We start from the raw sequence: 21,745 nt of genomic DNA, 5'->3' as shown, positions 1-21,745 counted from the left end.
ACCTCTCAGCCTCTTGCTCATTAACGTCTTGCAGCAACATTATTATGCTTTCTCAGTGAATGCAAATGAATTCTGAGGGAGGGTAGGGAACTGCTGGTACAGTTAGCGACAACTGGCAACAAGCAGAAATGTAACTAGGCCCAGGGGCCATATTCTTAAACCCTAGTCACAGCGACCCTGTGACTGGGATAGCCCCTGGCAAGGAGTAGGTGGTTGGTACGTGAGCTTGGTCAGAATCTCCGCACAGGACAGACCCACTGAAGCCCTTTCCTCACTCATATTTAAGCCACCTCCATCTTAACATTCACATTCATGGGCAGCCCTTTCCAGTGTCCATCTGCCCAGTGCAGGCAGGTGGGCACAGGTACAGTCAGAAAGGGAGGCCTGGGAGATGTCCCTCTACAATGCTGTGGCAATGAGCCCATTCCCCCAGCAAACAACTGTGGGGAATCTGCTCTAGACAAAGCATCGATCCCCTTCTGCAGCACAGAACGTAGGCCTTCCCTTCGGTGGCCTCTACTCACTCACCCTCTTTAGCTCCTGGACCAGTATCTATTGAGATGGGCTCCAGATCAGTCTCTGTTGGAATGGACCATGACAGTATCACTTGCCACATTTGGAACCCATCTGGAGTCTTCAAACTTCCTCTCAGGAACACAATAACTACTTGGGGAAGGAAGGTCAGAAAGGGCCACTATGACATGCTTGGCATGAGGGTTGAAGATTCCACATTTCCTGCCAAATCTTGTTCACACCTCCAAATATTTACCAGTCATTATGCTACCCAAACCACAGTTAAAATATAATCTAGCAAAGGGGAGGGGATGTTCATGGTCAATACCTCAGGATGAGCACCCTCCCCTAAACCTTCATTTTCATAAGAATTAATCCTTTCCTACTCAAACACACTATCGCCAACCTGGTTAACACACTACAAGTTGCTGGAGTCAGTCTTCCCAGACCCCACTGTGGCCTTTATCAATTGCTTTTGTGTTTGTGGTTAAAGCCATACACCTATACAGGGCCATGTTGTACAAACGGCCCTCTACGTGCACACCATCCCACTGTACGTTACAGCCCCCTTCATGAGAGAGGCTATTCTGCAGGAGTCAACAACCAATCTAACGAAGGATCACCTCTTTTCCAGTTCATAAGTCAACTATACGGTTTCAACCAAGATCCTTGGATGCTATGGCCAGTGTTGCTTCCACTGGCTCTGATGGGTCTCTCTGCATTTTGCCCAGTCTACAGAGCCACCTGGTAAAACAGGTGCTGGCATTATTGCACTTCTCTTCTCTGGAGACTAGGGTTCAGGGGATAGCTCAGATATCCAACTGTTCATGAGTGGTGGTGCTCTGGTCAGGGGGCTGAGCTACCCAGCACACTTCAGAGTGTGTGGCTCAGAGACACTACTCCCAGAGCAAGGCCTTCCTGGCAGTACTTCATAAGAACCAGGCCCTCCCAGCAGAACTGTCAGACCCAGCCACTAGGGGCCAGAGACATCCCAGGGGAGTCCCACCAAGCCGCTTTCTGATGTACCATACACACAAAAACCAATGTTCCCCAGATGTTCTCCATGTCAAACATTTGGTTTGAGACACAGTTTTCTCTTCCCTCAAACTCGTACATTTGTTTAATGGACTCCTACAGCTCAGCTAAAACATCCTGGAGCAGACATCTGAAGTCAGCCTGTCTCTGAAATAAGAGCCCCATCTACAGAGAAGACCAAGAAGTAAATAATACAACCCTTCCCAAGAGCTAGGCTCTAAGCAGGTCATAAAATGTAAGCTATGTACAGATAACAATGTGAGTTGCTTTCAAGTGTGTTTCTGAGTCTGTCTCACAGTTAACCTAAGACTGATGTTCCAACAGGGACTGGTCTGGCCTGCTAAAGAGGCCAATGCTGCTTCTTACCCCCTCAAAACAACAGCTGTTCAAAATTCTGTCACTTGAGCAACTTAGAGGATTGAAATAGGAAAGGACTATTTTTTTCTGGTTTCAATTTTCCAAACAGCCATGGCTCCTTTATTCCCAAACCACTTACCCCTTAACCCACAATCTAAGACACAGGTAGGAAATAGAAAATGTACATAACTTGAGTCATGAGACCCAGTCAGTCACAAGCTAACCAGGTGATGGCCCCAGGAACTCTGTTCCCCACACATTGGTTCATCCAGTGATTCAAAAACAAACTTCACTAGACTCACTCTCAGAACCATACAAGAATGGACCATAACCCCCAGAAAAGCCACTCAAAGAAATACCCCAGGGTCCATGCACTTGGCCCGGCAGACACACAAACAAATGCCCCAGAATCATGCACTGGACCCCTGCAGACAACCTTGCAGAGTTTTCATGTTAATGTAATTCCAAAAAGTTTAACCACAGTGAGCGAAGCTGGACACATGGAATCAGAAACTGCCTCTCTGACAGAATCAAAATGTGGCAACTCCAGTGATATGGACATGACAACTACAGGGATGGGACATGAAGCACTTGCCACACAAGCCTGAAGACATGGGTTTAGATGCCCAGCACCCACATAAAAGGCCGGGCAAAGCAGCTTGGGTCTGAAGCCCCAGGATTGTGCAGGTGGAGACAGGAGGATCCAGGGGCTGCTGATCAGGCAGCCTAGCCTAGCCTCCTAGTCCATGAGTTTTAGGTTCAGCAAGGGACAATGTCTCAAAAAATAAGGAGGAAGGGACTGCAAAGATGACTCAGCAGTAATGAGCACATATTGCTTTTGCAAAGCAAAAGATCTCAATAGATGCCTAAAGTTTTTAGGAGAAATGGTTCATCTACAAGTGGCTTTTGTCCACTTGAAAAAACACACATGCACCCAGAACTCTCCATTATACCTCATTCCTCTTTCCACATTAAACATCTGATTGCCCAGGTCCTACGTTCCCTTGCCTGCAGCTCAGGGCAGGCTGACTGCCTTCCCTTTCCACAGTCACTTCTGCTTGGTTTCCACCCAGCCAGGTCAGCAGCCTCTAAACCTGCAGTTTTATATCACGAAATGCAGCATTCTCTAAGGCCAGGGAATTGTTGCACAAGCATAACTTCCCCCTTGCAAGGCTAAGAAACTGAGTTTAGACTTACGCTTACAACCATCACTGCTAAGAACAAGCAAACTGCAGTGAGCTAAGCTATGGAAACTGCCCAGGTCTACATAATGCAGCACTGTGTATGCTCCAAGCATGAGCATGGATATTCTTATCAATGCTGCTAACAAACAGAGCTATGCAGACACATGTCTAAGAACATTACCATCCGGCTTCAAACTCTAACCCTTACAGACTCATGTCAGAGGGCAAAGTGAGAAGGAGCTGAGCGAAAGGAAGCAGCTGTCACCTCTTCTGAGAGGCCATTTCAGGCCACCCCACTCAAAGAAGTCCCCCCAGACATGCCTCTGTAGCCCCCAGGGAATCGATGCTTGCCGGATGGAATTATTTCCTTGAAATAAACAGACAGGCAAAGGTCACTACAACTGGGGCCTAGAAAGAAAACAAGCCAGCTGCCGAGTTACGGGCAGTCTATGATGCAACAGGGCAAATGGTCCCAGCCCAGGCCCTGTGGGATGGCTTGGACAACCAGGTCCCTATGGAGAAAACATACCAGGGGCAACCATATGGGAGGCTCAGCCTGCTAGGAGCAAGGCCCCAGTGTGACCAGGCCTATATGGGGATATCTTCAGGAGTGCAGCCCCAGAGGTTCTGCAACCCCATGCCAAATACAACTGGTGCTCTCCACTCCAGGCACAATGACCTGGGTTCACATTGGCTCAGGCAGTCTTTAATCAAGCTGTGTATAAGTTATATGCCCTGTGCACTAAACACAGTATGCCTACAGGTATATCTCTGAATGAATTACTTAGGCTCTTTAGGTGCAGAGACAGACCTGTGGGGACAGACAGTGATCCAGAGGTGGACACTGTCGATCATAATATTCATATGAGTGATTTCTCTAAACAAACTTCCTAAATACACCTGAACTTGTCTCTAAGCAACTAGAAGAGAGTATACACTTGGCATCCACAGATTTTGCATAAGTCCAGAGGCCGTGAGTGACACTATCACAGCCGGTCAGGATCCACTTACAAGCCATATAAGGGTGAACAAAAGCATCACTCTCCTCTACCCCAGCTTGTCCATTTGTCAAAACAGGAGTGACAATGGGGTGCATCTCTTAGGGTGCCCATGAGGATGAATGCAAACCAGCAATGTAACATGTTTGGAATGTCACAGACATGCAATTGTTCTTACACATCATGGCAGGACAACAAAAGATCACAGGCTTCTATCCCAGGACAAGAATCAAGGGTCTCTACCTACTCTGCTTGTTATAAAACACCAACAGCAGAAAGAAACTGATGTGGTGTGTCTCCAGACAATACTCACTGTCTTGGCCTGGTTCTTGAAGTGCCAACTGTAGTGAGCTCCCTTCTCTTCATTCATCTGGTTAACTTGCAAATATTGAAAATCCCAGAGGCTACCCCAATCCTACTAATTAGACTTTTGGCAGCAGGGGTGGGGGCTGGGGATGTCAAAGACAGTCTGTAACCATCCACAGCTGCATCCTGTAGACTGATTTGTCCCTCCAACTTTAAAGTCATTGAATTACATAAGCACCCTAACCTAAGAACCTCATTGCTGTATCTCCAGAGGCTTGCATGGCACCTGACACATAGGACATAGTTAAACATATCAGATAATGTCAGTCAATGGCAACCCTATAAGTATTTCATTTTTTGGAAGGTTTCATGCATGCACCAAACAGTGGTGATACAGACACTTTCTCATTCATGGCAAAGCTGATTAAGTCTATACTATTTCCCTGGCTGCCATCTAGACCTAGGAGGTGGGGCAAAACAGTGGGAGAGGTGCTTGGGAGGAGCTTCGGGGAGGAGGTGTGGCCTGTCCCTACCTCATTACTGGCCTATACAGACCATTACATTCTGCCAAACAAAACTTCTTGGGTCAGCGGAATTGATCTGCCGTGCTCCATCCGTTGGCAGACTCCAGGCACACAGGGCCACTAGCCACTTAGAATATGGCAATCAAGAAACTGAATCTTTCGATCATTTCAAGGTAATTAATTTTAATAACCACAGGTGCCCCATTTGACAGTGCTGATCTGGGGCAGATGAGAGATTAAAAACCAGGGGAAAAAGACAGGCAGCATGCACTGTGAGCAAGGGGCGTCCAGCCCATCACATGCTATCCAGTGCCTCTCACCCAATTACTGGATGCCCGGATGTTCCCAGGCTCCGGGAACACTGAAGAAGCAAAGCTGGGTGCAGGGCACTGTGCGTGGCTGACGTTTTGATAGCCAATGACCAGCTGGAAGTGGTAGGCAGCGGAGCCAAGCCCCAGGGACCGAAACTGCGAACATGCAAGTGTCAGCCAAAGCTGACAGAGATCTCTTTCTCCCCCGTCACTCGACTGGTGGTCACTTTGTCCTTGGCAAGCACATCCCACTGGGTCCAGGACGCCTGGCAGCGTTTATGAGATTTGTTCACGTTATGCTTAAGCACAAATGCAAGCCTCTTAAATTCCTCCAGAAAACTGATGGCAGATCCAAACATTTCTTAAAGTTAGAATTCATCGGGGGCTAAAAGGAATGTCAGACAGCGCCACCCCCAGAGAAATGCTAAATATTTGTTATATTTTTTCCTTCATGAGCTTTTTAAGAAACAATTACTTTTCCTACTTGACATGAGGCGGGTTGGGTTTTTGTTTTTAATTGTGCTTTTGTTTTGTTTTGTTTGTGGTTTGCAAATGGCATCACCAGATGAAGCAGTGAAATGCCCTGCCTCAGACCCTCCTCCTTCAGCTAGCAATGGCAACAAACCCCAGTTTCTTGATTTATAAAAACAGCGGTTTTCTTAAGTAGATATTAGAGGTAAAGTGAAGAACCATGCTGCAATCAACAAACCCAAAGAGGCTAGTAACAAGGAGGGCTCAAGCGGGGGGGGGGGTGCTTGGATCTCCCTGAGAAGGGAAAATAAGGTATATTTATTTCTTGGGTGGAGTGGGGCAGGCAGTGATGGGAACATGATTGATCAAGTAGTAGGTGATGGAGGGGGAGAGTACTGAAAGAGATACTGGAGGAGGGCTTCAGGGTGATGGAGGGGAGAGTACTGAAAGATACTGGAGGAAGCTTCAGGGTGATGGAGGGGAGAGTACTGAAAGATACTGGAGGAAGCTTCAGGGTGATGGAGGGGGAGAGTACTGAAAGAGACACTGGAGGGGGATTTCATGGTGAGGTGGAAATCTACTGTAGAGGAAGCTCCCAGGAATCTATAAAGATGATCCCAGCTAAGACTCCTGGCAATAAGGAAAACCTTGTCTGACAGGCCATCACCTATGAATAGGCAAGTTTTCCAGGAGAGATATTGGGACACCAGCCCATCCACATAACCTTTGATCTATAATCTTACAAGATGTAAAAATAATTAATTAAAAGAAGACAACCCTAAAAGAAAAAAAAAACAGTGGTTTTCAAAGCAAATAAAAGTATTTTTTAAAAACTTTCAAAAACAGTACTTTCCTGGAAAATGGGACTTACATATCCTAATTCTTTTATTCTTACGCTTCACTTAACTCCAGAATATTTACATCCTGGAATTTTCCCTCCAGTGCTGGGGATTGAAGGCTGGGCTTTGCAAATGCTAGGCAAGCAATCTATCACTGAGCCACACAGCCTCTTCCTGTATTTTTGAGACAAGGTCTCACTAAATTGCCCAGGGAGGCCTTGAATTTGCCATCACCCTGCCTCTCGATCTCTCAAATAGCTGAGATTATAGGCCAGCTCCACCAGACCTGGCCTTGAGATTTCATTAACAAAATAGGTATTGCAATCACTCATGAACTCAGGTTGCTATATTTCTTAGCCTCACAGCTACAACAGACAATGAGGTTGGTGAGAGGTCCTGTGAAGGGTCGAGCAGAGTGACTCTGGATCCTGCTGCTTTTATGTAATAAGTGAACAAGATAAAAGACCCACAAAATGCAGCCCTTGAAAAAGGTTAGACTATAAGCTCCCTAGAAGCAGAAACCCATCTGTCCATTTAATCATCGTCATATTACTGCAGCTGCGGACAGTGTCTGCAACTGCAGGTCTTTCATAAACGCAGCCAGTTCCGCCCTTAATTCATGATGGCTTCAACTTAGAATTCCAGATTTGATTTTGGGGAAGTCATTGGTCACTCCCTCTAAGCCTCCACATCTTTGTCTGCAAGATGACTATGATAATCACACAGGTTTAAAGGCAAGAAAGCAAGACCAGGTAAATCAAGGCTGGGATATTGCTCAGTAGTAGACAGCGAGCCTAGCCTGCACAAAGTCTGGGCCCATCCCCAGAAACCTCCCCCTACACACATTCTCAAAGGGAAAAAAGAAAAGGAAGAAAGAATGGGGAAGGGAAGAAGGGAGGGAGGGAGGGAGGGAGGAGGAGGGAGGGGAGGGAGGGAGGGAGGGGGGAGGGAGGGAGGGAGGCAGGGAGGGAAGGAAAGAAAGTCTGTGTACCTGGCACAGGCTTGTCACTCAATAAGGTTTCCTGCTCCCAGGATTTTTCCCTCTGCCCTGGGCCTGCCTACACATCCAAAACCATGGCTGTCACTCAGCAAGATGTCCACCTAATTCCTCTCCAGAATACCTTCCACCAGCCTGCCTGCCCAGCCTGAGTGCTCCACTGAATCCTCCAGCCCTGAGTGCTCCACTGAATTCTCCAGTCCAGAGTGCTCCACTAGCTCCTCCCTCTACCCCTGCCTGCCTGCCCAGTCTGAGAGCTCCACAGGATCCTCCTAGGAAGTGGTCTCTATTACTAAGGGGCAAGGTGGGGCTGAGTGAGTGCTTCACTTAGGCCGAGCGCATTTATGCCTGGGCTCAGAACTCCTCAGACAAACCGCTGCTGTTAGTCTCTTCTCCCACCACCCACGAGCTGAAGACAGTCTATTTACTTCAAGTCTGTAAGAAGCACAGGAGGGAGGTTTAGCTGCTTAGAGGTCCCGTGCAAGCTTCTCTTTTCACCACCATTGAAGAAGCCAGGGATACACAATGGATGCTCCACAGGAAATGATGAAAGTCTGAGAGGTTAATTTTTTTTTAAAAGGCAGGGAACATGTTTTCTTGAGAGCTTGTGTGGAGGTTCTAGCAGGGGAGTGCAACTACTCGTGTACCCTTGACCTAAGACCAGTCCTCCTCTATTTGGGGAAGGTCGTCCTTTTTGACCCAGCACGCAGCTTGCAGCTTTGCTTCAGGAGGGACACACATGAAGCGGTGAGGGAGGAAGGGAACCCCGCCTAACCAGCCAGGTCAGCCCCATCAACCTTGGAGATCTATGAGGTGACAGATGTCGCAGCCAGATCACCCTTACATTCAGGAATCAGTCTTCTTAAATGGACTAGCAAGGAGAAATCAGGATGGAGTGTAAAGATACAGATCTAGAAATGGTGACAGTTAGACTCACATTCTGGAAGCAAGAGGCTGAGTGAGCTTACTTTGGGCCTATCTTTCTCCCTACCAACTCCTTTCCAGTGCCCAGTAGAGAGACACAAAGGGGCTCAACAAACATTCAAATAAATGCTTTTTGACCTGCTACCTGCCACAAGAAAAAAATGGCATGCATTCCTGGTCCCTCTTGGGAAACAGCAGCAGCTCACCACTTAGAGCTCAGATGGACATGGGTTGCATTCTGTCCCCCACATTCAAGTGATAACCCATGTGGCCCTAGATCTAAACTCCCTTTGTGGCCAGGCGGGGACAATGGTAAGAGTGTGGTGATGTGGGCCAGGCAATAAGCAAGCGCCTGACAAACAAGAAATGGGCAGCAGTGACAGGTGCCATCCGCTCACCTCTCAGGGTAAAACAGCAACAAACTCATTAGTGAAGTCTTCAAGATGGCCAGGAACACCCTTTGCCCTAGAGAGATGATGTCTCCCTTGGCCTGGCTTTCCTGTGTGCCACCAGAGACCAAGGAGCCAAGCTCTCCAGAACACCAAATGTCCCTCACCCCAAATCACTGGTAAAGCCTACAGAGATCACAGTGTCTACATGTCCAAACACAAAGCCAAAGGCAACACCGCCACCAGTCTCCAGTCTCACTAGCTCAAACCAAAGACCCCCTTGAACTCTAAGAACATAAACAAGAGTGACATTCTTTCCAGGCTCCCCTGAACCCCAAGTAATCACAGTTCATGCTCACAAATCGGGCACCATTTCCACGGCCATCTCCTCACACTGAGGGAGTGAAAGAGACACGTCCTCCAGATGTCACTGGAGACCTACTGAGAACAGGACCACTGTGGGGCAGAACCAGAGGCGGGCAGTGAGAAACAGTTGAAGGCTCTGTGGAAGTCCTGAGAACTGAACTAAGTTCCCTCCCTCCACCACACAGAGCTCCCGCCAGCAGCCCAGCCACAGGATGTGAAGTCTACATGCATGAAATCCCAGAGCTGTTTCTCCTCCCAAGAGCAGGAGGTACCCTGAGGTCATTCTGTCTCCACCCCTCAATTTACAGGTGAAGCAAAGGCTCTGAGCACCTACTAAGTGCAGTAAATTGTGTGCTGGATGCCAAAAAGTGTGGAGGCCACTGGGACCTTATCTTTCATTCCCTGAGAGCATTCCACCCAAGAGTAACACCAGCCACTCAATAGGACCACAGATGTCTCTCAGAAGTCTGCACTCATCTCCTTGACTATTCCCACCTCACACGTGAAGAAAGTGCATCTAACTCTCCAGGCCACAAAGAGCATTTCTTATTCACAAATGATATCATCTGCCTCCCTGTCACCATCCTGGTCCCAAGGCATATAGCACAATGACAATCATCAAGGATTCATTCTAGCTTGCTGTAGTCAGAGGTCTCTGTGGGAGCTGAGGCAGTGGGTCAGCAGTTAAGAGCACTGGCTACTCTTCCAAAAGATATGGTTTAGTTCCCATCACCCACAGGGAGGCTCACAATTGTCTATAACTGTAGTTCCAGGGGGACTCAACGTCCTCTTTGGCATCTTCTGGTACTGCAAACACATGGTACACAGATATGCATGCATGCAAACACCCACACACATAAAAACTTTAAAATATTTTAAAAACAGTTTTTAAATGCCCCTGTGGTCCTTGAGCCACACTGTTGGTTACATATGGCACAGGCAGGTTGGGAGAGAGGACCATTGAAGGTACCAGGTTCTTTTCTAAACTGCCATCCAGAGGGATAGAAGTTGAGCCACTGAGTTCAGGAAAGGAGCCATTAAAATCTACCATAGACTCCTCTCAGTGCCTTCCTGATAGAAGTATTAGAGTCACTAATGAAAGTAATGCATTGAGTGGAATTCTTCTCTTGAGCCGAAGAGGCAGAGCGTGATGGTATTTTTTCCAGATGCATACTAACTCCACTGTCCAGCCAGTTTACAGTTCCTAAAGTGCTTAATTTACAACCTGAGGAGAGTGTTTGGAAACCTCAGAGATGACTCCTGCATGTAGAGCCTGCACAATCTTCAGGGCTGCTCAGATGGGAGGCAGAGGGAGCGGCCCAGGCAAGGAGGGTGTAGTGCTCCCAAGAAGTGAGTAGCCGATGCCAAGGAAGCAGGCTGCATTCAGCCTCCTCCTCTTCCCAGCCATAGCAGCATAATGGAGAGCCATGCTGCAGTCTTGGCTTCTCCACTCTTGCATGGTGGAGAGGAGAGGCTAACAAAGCCCCCAGGGGAGCCTCCTGCTGCCCCTGGCCTTCTCCGACTTGCCCATGTCGGGACTGTCGATACACTCTTCCAGCAGCAGCTGTTGGTTCATTCATTCACTGAGTACCCACCATGCATGCACACAACATTAGTGAGACAGCAGCCCGTTTCTTCCCTAGTGACTGATGAACAGGAGGGGCTGTACACACCAAACTCCAACCTACATGCTTGGAGGAAACAAGGCTGAGCAGGGAGAGAGGAACAAGGAAGGAATCTTGCCAGCCATGAAGGATTTTAACAGAGAGAGTCAAGCCAAGGCCCTCAGGTTCTCCACAACAGTCTCTCTCAAGTAATAGTACTTTCAAGATCCTATTGTCACAAGCCACAGGATTAGAGGGGTGTGCCACCGTATCAGCTCAGCCCACTCTTGACACAAAGCTTCAATAGACCTTATCAGTAATAAAACTATAGCAGCAGAAGCTTCCAAACCCTTCTATTGTTGGTTCTAAATAATGAGGTACTGGGAGATGCTTTTGCTAACCATGAAGACATGCAGCTCTCCCAGGGGCCTGCAGCTACTAAGAAGCAAGTGGGATGTGGACAGAGGTTGGTCTACTACACTGCTGGGGTTTCTTACACAACCTCTTGATTTTATATTATGGTTATTTCAGCCCAATTACTTGCTATATTCTAAACTCTAGGTATCTCAACTGCATAAGATACCACAGTCTCCTCTGAAATGTCCCCATAGTATTGGGCCCATTTTGAGCACACATGCATGAACCACTCCAGGCGACTGCTAAGTGGGAAGGAAGAGAGGTCCATGAGTTCTGTGTCAGCCAGAACAGGGAAGCAAGCCAGCTGGGAAGTGTGGAGAATAGCTACTGCTACCCTCTGGGTTTCACCAAGCTGGATGTGTGTGCCCTGCAGACACAAAGTGGACAAGTGAACAGAAGATGTCTTTTAGACTAGCAATGACACTGGCTGCATGCATGGCAGATACAATACCAGGCAGTAGACTTAGCTACATCATCTCATTGAATTCTCTCAATGGGCCACCAGCTGAGGGCTAGCAGGAGCTCCTGATGAGAAAGAGGGAAGCAGAAGCTAAAATATACTGACCTACCCAAGGTCACCTTGCTGTCAAGGCTTGCGATGAGATGTGGATACAAAGTCTATCTCCAAGATATGTGTGTGTGTGTGTGTGTGTGTGTGTGTGTGTGTGTGTGTGTGTGTGCGTGTGTGTATCCCAAAGCGGGTGGGATGCCACTGTCTGCGTCTTACATAAAATGGGAGTCTCCTGGGACTGCAGGTTTGACATCTTGGAGGGCTGACAGACATGGCCTTCCCCAGTCATCACCACTCCCTGCCCCAAAATCCCACATTTTTCAAATAACTGCTTTCTTGAAATAAGATCTACATGTCTTTCAGTTAACTCATTCTTTTTTTTCTTGGTTTTTTGAGACAGGGTTTCTCTCTGTAGCCTTGGAGCCTATCCTGGCACTCGCTCTGGAGACCAGACTGGCCTCAAACTCACAGAGATCCGCCTGCCTCTGCCTCCCGAGTGCTGGGATTAAAGGCGTGTTTCACCAACGCCCGGCCTCAGTTAACTCATTCTAAAGTACACAATTCAGGGGGTTTTAGTCTACTCTCAAAGCTGTGCAATCATCATCACAACTGTAAAATATTTTCACGGCCCCCCAAATAAACACACCAGTTAGCACCCACTTTCCATTTACTGCCAGCTCTACCATCAGCATGGACAATCGCTAATCTTTCTGTCTCTTGGACTGGCTGACTTTGGACATTTCACAGACATGGAATCATATGTTGCATGGTGGCCTGCCATGACTGGCTTCTTTCACTTAGCATAATGTCTTCAAGTTTGTTCCATGCTGCAGCATGCATGAAGTCCTTTGTTTCTTTTCACTGCTGAATAACATTCCACAGATACTCCATAAATAAAATTATGCAAGAGATCATAAGAATATTCTAAGTAAAGTGAACACACCATGTTTCACGTATCCACTCACAGGGAGGTTAACATTTGTGAGCCTTCCACTTAGCTGTTCCTTTGGGAACACATTTCTATGTGGACATGTGTTTTTATTTCTCCTGGGTAGACCTATGAGTGAAGCTGCCCAGCCCTAGTTCTGAACATACAGTTAAAAGTTTACTGAAGAATCTCGCCATGCAGCCAACATCTGGCTGCTCCTGGGCTGTTTCCAGGGAATTTTATCAATTCAGCCAGACTCCACTCATGGGTGGGTGATCTGGCCCAGCCCCTCCTCTCCTGGGGCCTGGGATCTTCTCACTGTTGCACTTGCCAGTGTCGTCTGGACCAGCGCAATGATGAATGCATCCTGCCCTAAAGCAGATACTTCACAAATCATAACTTACAGACTCTCCGAGACTTTCATGTGGGAAAGATGAATGAGAACTCTACTGTCTGACTGTGGAGCCACTGAGGACAGGAAGCCGCAGCCAGGAACCCGACAAGCTCTGGATAGACATCTCTCCCTGACGAATGCATGAGCAAATGTAACAGCAAAGGAATTTGTGCAAGGAAGGCCTGCGTGTCTTTGCAGACATCGCTCTGCTCATCCATTCATCTCCAGTCTCATGTTTCCTTGCCAGCTAATATAAATGTTCCTCAGGTCAGGGAGGATAGATAAGTTTCAGTCGCTACACCTCCCGTCCGATATTCCCTAGTTAGACTTATTCATCTCAGCTCCAACCTGCAAGTCTCAGTTGGGGGCCTACTTCATGCTTGGCCTTCAGCAAGGCATCTCTGGTGGGTGGCAGTGCGAGATGGGTTCAAGGCAGTTAGATAGGGTGCAACACAGGAACCTTGGCTGAGCTGCTTATCTCCTGCACAACCTAAGAGGGAGGAGATCAAGAAATCCTGGCACACTGTGGGTACCTTATTCACTATAGACTAAAAAAAGGAAGCTTGTTCACCCCTGGAAGTGCACCCACCCCCACCCCCAGGCATTCAGGAACAGGCTCTTTGGGGAACAAAGAATGCAGTATGTGTCCAGGTGAAGAACTCCTTGGTCCGAGTTATTAACATGTGCTTTGGGTCCAAGAAGCAGTACCTTGCCATCCTCTGCCCATCTCTTTCCCAAGGTGCTTCCAGCTCCTCATCTTTTCACATCTCGACTCTCGGGAAACCCTCCTTGCTCCAGGCCAGCACCCCAAACCCCCAGGCATAGAACCCCTCTGTGACCTGCATCCAGCTCCACTGACCTCCAAGAGTTGTGACCAAGGTCTCTGGGTGTAGACACTGGCCTTGCTGCTGATGTGACCCTACACAAGGTGGGCAATCTCACCAGGCCTCAGTTCCTTCTCCTGGAAAATGGGATGTTAAGATGTTCAAGGAAGTCCAATCCATTAGTACACGCCTGGAACATCCTCTAACACTAGAGAAGTCTTAACTGCTACTACTATCAACTATTAAAGCCCTCGGTCTACCTAGTCAGTCTTGCATCCCACTCCACCCCAGAATAAATGTGACATCACTGGCCCTGTGATGTCACCAGGTCCCAGGCTTCTGAAACCCAGACACAGGCACAGCTTCAGGAATACTTGGCCTCCCCTCCCATCCCCTAGACTGGTAGGGAATAGATTAGCAAAGGGTGTGTGCAGGGCAGGTCTGTGTGTCTACAGAGTCTCTGCTTCTTTTCACTCATTAGCAGCCATGCCTTCCTTTGCCAACAACTTCCAGTGCTTTCTGAGGTCATGGACATGGACATGATCTCTACCCCTCCATGATAGTCCTCGACTCTGTGACTTTGCCTCTGGGACACCCAAGAGGTCTTGGTTGCCATGGCCCTGCCTCTATATTCACTTCCTAAACTACAGCAAGAGCCCACTTCAAGAAAGAATCAGGCCACAGCTGACACCACTGGCAAAGTGGGAAGTCCAGAGTCACTGCTGTGTGGCATAAGGAAGGCTCTTAATTCCTCTAGTAGCAATGGGTTTCCAACTAGACAGACCTATGAGACACTGTCCAGTTGTGATCCTCAACTCATTGCCCACCAATATGCTATTTTCTCTCCAGTAAAGTGGAGTAAACAGTAAAGTGGATCCAACTAGGATTTAACACATTAGAGGTGAGGGTTAAATGAGGGAACATGTCAGTAAAGTTCTAGGCTCAGCATGACACGCCTCATGATTTCAAAAACATCAGCTTTGTGGTAAGTGGGAGGTGGCTCAGTTGATACATTACTTGTACAGGCAAGAGGACTTGAGTTTGGCCCCAGAACGCACATAAAAATTCTGGACATGGCCAGGCATTGGTGGCGCACACCTTTAATCCCAGCACTCAGAAGGCAGAGGCAGGCAGATCTCTGTGAGTTCAAGGCCAGTCTGGTCTACAGAGTGAGTGCCAGGACAGGCGCCAAAGCAATACAGAGAAACCCTGTTTTGAAAAACAAAACAGGAAAATGCTGGACGTGGTAGCATGCTCTTGTAATTCCAGCACTGTAAATCCTCAGGGCTTGCTGGCTAGCTAGTCCACTACCATGCTAATGAGAGACACTCTTAAAAGACAAAGTGAATAGCACTGAAGGATAACACCCAGGGTTTTCCTCTGGCTTCCACATAGTCACTCACATAAACATATAGACCCACACATATACAGGGACACTCTTTTCTCTCTCTTTCTCTCTCTCTCTCTCTCTCTCTCTCTCTCTCTCTCTCTCTCTCTCACACACACACACACACACACACACACACACACACACACACATCTTCTGGTTGTAACAGCAGGAACAGGTGCTTCTGCCCAGGATCAAACTCATTTTAATGAACTAAATTCCATCAAGCTAGTGCTGATCAGCCTCTGAAGCAATGACAGTGGGCCTGGGAACTGTCCCCTCCCCCTCTTCTAGCCTACTGTAAGCTGCTTGGGCTTATTCACGCCCAGCTCCATATTTAACATGGTGAGTGTGCATGGCCGACAGCATGATATCTCAGTCACGCCATCTGACAGAACTCATTCAATATCTGCAGCTGTATTTCATGCCTGCTGCTAGACTAAAAGTCCTTAAAGAATGAGAACCACATTGTCAAACACTGGACAGACATCCCTGATCAAAAATCAGGTTTCTCCACCCAAGCTCAGTCACTTAACATTTCTGGGAGAGGTTGGGCTGACACATTGGCCAAGATCTCTGATTCTCTGGAAACTGGACTTGAGCCTGGACTCTACCATGGCACCTCAGCCACTGTGCACGTGATGCTCATGCATAACCTAGTCTGGCAGCCAGCTTGTTCATTTAGCTCTCAGATCGACAGTTTGCCATCACTGGGCTGAGGAAATTGCTTTTGGCAAGAGCTTATGCTTGTAAGATTCATTTTGGTCAAATGCTCCTTGAAAAATTGTGTGTTTTGGTTCAATTTTTTGTTGTGTTGTGTTGCATAGTGTTTGTTTTAGCAATGCTTTGTGTGCCCTAAAGGTCTAAGGGATTGGCTCCCCAAAAAATGCATGCCGTAGGATGACCCATAAGTTCATCCAACAGCCAGCCCAAAACTTCATCCAAACAAAGGTTGTGTAATAAATGGGGCCCAAATTCAACACTGTAGAAACACATTCAGATCCTATCTGGATCTGGTCGACTGTCTTGCCTTCCTGTGCCTGCACCTCCCTAATTAATCTAATTACCCTGGCAAAGTGAGTAGTTCCCTTGCTTCTCCCCCTCTCTCTGCAAGATCCAAGGCTAATTGGCTGGTGCAAACTGTCTCTCTGATGGCCTTAAAATATAGATGCAATCATAAATGAGAATAAGAAAGAAAATCCACCAGGAAGGAACACCAGAATATTTCATTTTTCCCCTTTGAGACTTTACATTCATTCTCAAAAGTCCAAGGATTTGGTGCTGCCGGCACCCAGCTTTCCAGCTAAGGAAACTGGCACTTCACACTTAAATATCTTCCCAAAGTCTCCAGTGTCATAAGAGACGGGTCAAGGGTCTGAATGGTGGCCAGAGCTTTTCTGTGGGGCTGACCCAATGTCAGGCTCATCATCTCGAGCCACGTGAATTTCTGCCATATAGGCATGCCTAAGCTAAAGCTGTGAGGCCACACCTGGGGAATCATGCAGAGGGATGAACCAGCTGCCTGCAAGTTCCTGGGTCAGCACTCAAGAGAATACTGTGCCCTGTTGGGTCTCACCCAGAAAGCCCTTCCAGGTAGGAAGTTCTAAGCTACAAGAAATGACTCTCCTCTGTGAGCAGGACCCCTGCTGCAGGCAGAAATGCCAATTCCCCTAACATCTCTGACTGGTTGATTCACAGTAATAATTCAGGGCCTGATTCATGTTAACAGAGCAGGCGAACATCACTGCTCCTCCGGAGAGATGCTCTCAAAGGGACTGGATCAAAAGCATCAACTGTAATCCTTCCCAAAGACAGAGCAGGCAGAATTAAGCTTCTTCAATGGAAGCTTCGGGGCAAGTTGCGGATGTCACAGTAATCTCATAAAATTTTTTGCTGCTCTTGACATTGAGTCACCAGGCACTGAATAGACAAGCACTATGCTGACCAATATTTTTGTCGTTGCTTGCATTATTTTCTGTGCAGCCAGATATGGGGAATTTTCCACCTGACAATTCCAGTTTCTCACTTGAGCTCTTCTGCCATCTGTGAACAGAGCACTCAGCAGGGGAGGATGCAGGACCCAGGAGGATAGCTCTCCTTCTATCTGTTAAAAGCAAGCTGTTCTGTTCACCAGAGGGTCTTGCTAGCACTCAACTTAGCAATCAAGCAGAAAACAGTCCAATGCAGAAGTGAAGTAGTTTGGGAACTGTCAGTTCCTGGGCCTGTATCTATTGCCAGCTTTAAAAATCTTTACATAATCTTTGAATAAAACAAGAGATTTTGCTGAAATTAATAGCACAATGGGAGGGTGAACTAGACAATAACAGCAGACGGTCTCCCAGAGGAGAAATGAGGCTCTATCGTTCTCTGGGCGCCCCCTAGTGGCCATGAGTCTAAATCCTGGCAGAATGTTCAGTTTTGTGCAAAGAAAGAGCCAGACACCCACCGAAAGAGGAAGGCAGGCGCCTGCCTACCAACGCAAGTCTAACCCAGCCTGGGGCTCAGACAGCTAAAGAAACGCCTGACTGGAAGCCACAGTGGAGCTCATCAGGCAAGCATATGCCACACAGACTCAGCACAGCTGAGCTGCCTCCCAAACACTTGGGTGCCACAGATCCCACAGGCACCCTTGCCACTCAGGTTCTCACACCTTCAACCTGCATCTCAGACCATGTCTGTTTCTCATTATCCTGCTCTCCAACTTCCCGGCGCAATTCTTCAGCAGCTTTTAAGACAACAAGAAGCTACACTTAGTTTTTTTGCTTATTCAACACCCAGCCTGGGAAATACCAACTCAGGAGAAACACATGAATGAAGCGTGCTTCTCAAGCTCTTCTGTCGTCAGAGAACACCTCTGCAACCCTCTCCTCTTCAGAATTCTCAGCCTGGAAAGCAAAGGGCACCTGTGCAATCACTTTGCAACTTGCCATAGAATTCATGTGTGACAGAGCAGTTTATTTTAAGAACACAATTCCCAACCCCCAACTCATTGATAACAGACCTTTTAAGTGATAAATGTTGTGTCAACCTGGGCAGTGAATGGGAGGGGGTCGTTACGGCTGGCCACATACTTGACAATTACAAGGGTAAACCTTGCTGACCATAATCATTTTCCACAGAACTGTCTCTATGCAAATATAAAATAACACCAAAACACTATGACAGTTTTCTTGCCCTTCCCTGTAGCCTCTGGTTAGGTTTACAAGCAGTAGTGGGTCCCCAAATACCCTCAAAAGTGCACACGAGATGTCTTACACTTTCTGACTTTGGCCTTAAATCAATTAAAATGCATCTGATATGTTTTAAACCAAAGAACCATGTTCATTTCTGCCACACACCACACAAACCCTTTCTGCAACAGTCAGTCACTTTGAACCCAACTCTAGCCACAAGCACTGTGGATTCCAAGGGCCTGTTCTGCAAAGGGGAAAATGACAGTGATCCAAAGCTGGAACAATACTGAGCCCCTTAAAGCACTCCTCCGCACCCTGGCAGAGCTTCCGCTGTCACAGGGGCAGCTAGCCAGACCCCTTGAACAATTTAGTAAGCCCTATAGCCAGGACCAGGAAGGCAAGCAAGTCAGGTCTGTGTCTGAATGGCCACCCATGCCCTGGCCATGTCAGTCTTGCCAGAGGCCGGAATGCAAACTGTCAAAAACCTCAGACCTTCAGCAGTAGCTTTTGGTTTTTTCTGGCAACAGTCTGTCTTCTTTTGCAGCAACAGCAGCATCAGGGTAGTCAAGCTCAATGAAAGGATAAAGAGAAGTGGGATTGTGGCTAGATAGGAAAGAAGTGAGGGTCAGGGGCAACCACAGGACACGAGCCTTGAGAGCCCAGCTTCATGACGGATGTGGGTCTTTTTGGAGTTGTACAAATAAGGAGCTCTCGGCAAGGTCTGAAGGTGTGTCTGCGGAGGAGACCCCATGCTCCCAAAGCTGCAAATTGTTTGCGATTCCTAAACACTACTTTGCTGGATGGGATAAAAAGGGGGAAGACCGACCCAAATATGTGCAGACAGGATGTAACAAGTGTTTCCGGAGATGCACACCTGAGTCATAGGTGCTGCAAGCAAAGTGAGGAGTTTGACTGGGGGCTTCTGCCCAGACCTCTTTTGGTGGAGGGAGCCCGGGTGGTGTGGCGTACCCAGACCCCACTTGGTCCACCGCGAAACTAGCGGGTACCACCCAGGGATTTCCCCTACTCACCACTCGGCCTGAAAACCTCTCGGTGGCTCTCTTGACTTTGCCGTAGGTACCTTTGCCCAGGGTCTCCTGCAGTTCATAGCGATGCTTCAAGTTGTGCTTGTGGTGATGTCGTTTCACCCCGTGAGGCTTCCTGGGCTCCGCTGGGACTGCAGTCGCCCCGGCCACCGCCTCCCGAAGAGAGCCCGGCGGCCCCGGCTCCACATCAGGGCCGTCCCCTGCCTCAGACACTGCCGCCCCTTCCATGTGCAAGCGCGGGGCGAGCCGGGCTGGAGAGGGCAGCACCCGGCACAGGGGCTGGGAGTGGTCCCCGCTGAGGGAAACCAGGGTGCGTTCAAGGTCGCCCCCACAGCATTGTTGAGACAACCCGACCTGGCTCTGGCTGCAGCTGGGTCACTAGCGGCGGCGACTGCACATCTGGCGCCCCGGGCGCGCACGCTCGGCGCACCGCCCCCTCCGCCCGCCGCGGCAATCTGCGGAGCGTCCGGCGAGGTGGCGACGGTGTCAGGGGAGGCGGTGGTGTTCGCGGGAAGGAGGGGAGAGGGTGGCTCCGAGCGCAGGGAGGGAGTGTTATGTGGGGCGCCGCGCCCCCCGCCCCCGCGCCTGGAGGACGCGCAGACGGGGCGGAGCGGGAGGGGAGCGCGGGGCGGGCGTCCGGGTGTCCCCACCTCCGCGTCGGGCCACCGCGCAGGGAGGGGCGGGGTGCGCGTCGTCGTCGTTCACCCTTTGTGCGGCGCGGCGCAGGCCCGGGGAGACCGGGATGCTTTGTCCGCGTCCCGGAGTGGGGTGGGGGTTTTCGGGGCGCTTGTCCCCCTCCCCGGGCGTCCCGCGCTCACCCTCCGCAGCTACAGTGAGCGGTCTGCCTCTGGCTTGGGCCGATCGGCCTCGGATAAAGCTCGCGGGGCCCTGAGGCCGCAGAGGCGACTGCGTACCGAGTCCGGGCGGCCCAGGCGTGCGCGTCGTGGCCCGGGGCTGCACCCTGCTGGGCCACCCTTCATGTTTGTTATGGTATCGTGGCCGCCCCCAGGCCCGCGAGAGCTGGGGGGAGGCCGGGGAAAGGAGGCTCAGCGGTGTTGGGTTACCGGCGGTGAGTCACGGTCCCCTCCCGCCGCCGAGGCCCTGAAGGCCCCCAACTCCGGCCCGGGCAGCGCCCTGCTTGGGTCACAGCGGAACCTGGAAAGTCCCCGGGAGGGATGCTGCGGGAACTCGCACCAGGCTCTCAGGGAGAAAGGAGGAGTCAGGAACGAAGGAAGGCTCGAAGGAGGAACCCGGCCCTTCGCCCAGGCGCCGGTCTCCCCGGCAGGGACAACCGCCAAAGAGGGGAGGAGAGGTGGGGGCCGGGATGGAGCTGGGTCTCTGAGGTGACCAGCAACAGTGAGAAGGCCCCTTTCCGAGTTGGACAAAACATGGATCTGGAATGGATCAGGGCCTGGGCCTGCCGAGCAATTCCTTGCCCAAGCCAGAGGCCGCTTGCTAGCCTCTTGACCCCCTCAGGCGATGGGAATTTTCCTTTGACTAAAAAGGCTAGATCTCACCCCGCCAGGTGAGGGTCAAGCAGGAAGGCCTCCCAGCTGCATCCAGGCTGTCCTGGTTCTAAGATGAAGGGAAGAAACATTTAGAAGCCTTAGGAAATTTTTTTAAGTAATTTCATGTAAATTACAGTGTTCCAGACTAGCGTAGGAAGAGCGACCGGTGTGTTCTGCAAGTTGCCTGACCGCGCTGGCGCTTCCTCCGCACCCCTCAGGTTCCTCCCTCCCTCCGCATGCCTCCTGTCTACTTATCACCTTACACCAAACTCAGGCAACAGCCTGCCTGCGGGAGAACCCCCTCCCTGCTGCCAGAGTCATGGCCTGAAATACCCCGCTCATATCACCCCTTATTCCTCTGCTCCGTTCTGCACTTGATATTCTTATCTCAAAACTTTATTTACTTACTTTACAGATGCCCGAAACCCCTCTGCCCGCCCTTACCTTCCTTAAAAGCACTCACATAAGACAAGCACAAAGGCTGTGTTTATTCTGATCTATTCGTCCCACCAGCCCTGTCAGTGACTCCCTGCCCCCATCCTGAAACAGTCTGTAGACATACACGTAGATTGCTAGACAAGTTAGTGGCATACAGGTAGAGTCCTGGGTCCCCACTGAACTGGCTGGGTGACTTAGGTCAAATGCTTTAACCTCCTTTAGTTTCTTCAGCCCTGGTTGATTTTCGTTTGGGTTTGGTTAGGTTTTCAGGTAAACAGCTTGTGTCTGTATTGGCAGTTAA

At 49.3% G+C, this 21,745-nt stretch overlaps 1 protein-coding gene across 2 annotated transcripts in view; it reads right to left on the bottom strand.

Annotated features, from left to right (window-relative positions):
- Nuak1 (NUAK family kinase 1) overlaps window positions 1-20,555 on the bottom strand; it is a 71,653-nt gene extending 51,098 nt beyond the window's left edge. The window contains exon 1 of one of the 2 annotated variants that reach the window (XM_027392511.2): window positions 19,484-20,555. In XM_027392511.2, coding sequence (XP_027248312.1) covers window positions 19,484-19,726 — 243 coding nt within the window. In that variant the 5' untranslated portion in view covers window positions 19,727-20,555. The remainder of the gene's footprint in view (window positions 1-19,483) is intronic. The other variant, XM_027392512.2, reaches the window with a different exon arrangement.
- Between the last annotated feature and the right edge of the window lie 1,190 nt (window positions 20,556-21,745).

Source organism: Cricetulus griseus (genome assembly GCF_003668045.3).
Source record: "Cricetulus griseus strain 17A/GY chromosome 1 unlocalized genomic scaffold, alternate assembly CriGri-PICRH-1.0 chr1_0, whole genome shotgun sequence".
Lineage (NCBI taxonomy): Eukaryota > Metazoa > Chordata > Mammalia > Rodentia > Cricetidae > Cricetulus > Cricetulus griseus.
The sequence above is the reverse complement of the archived record's forward strand: the minus strand, read 5'-3'. Positions and strand labels throughout refer to the sequence as shown.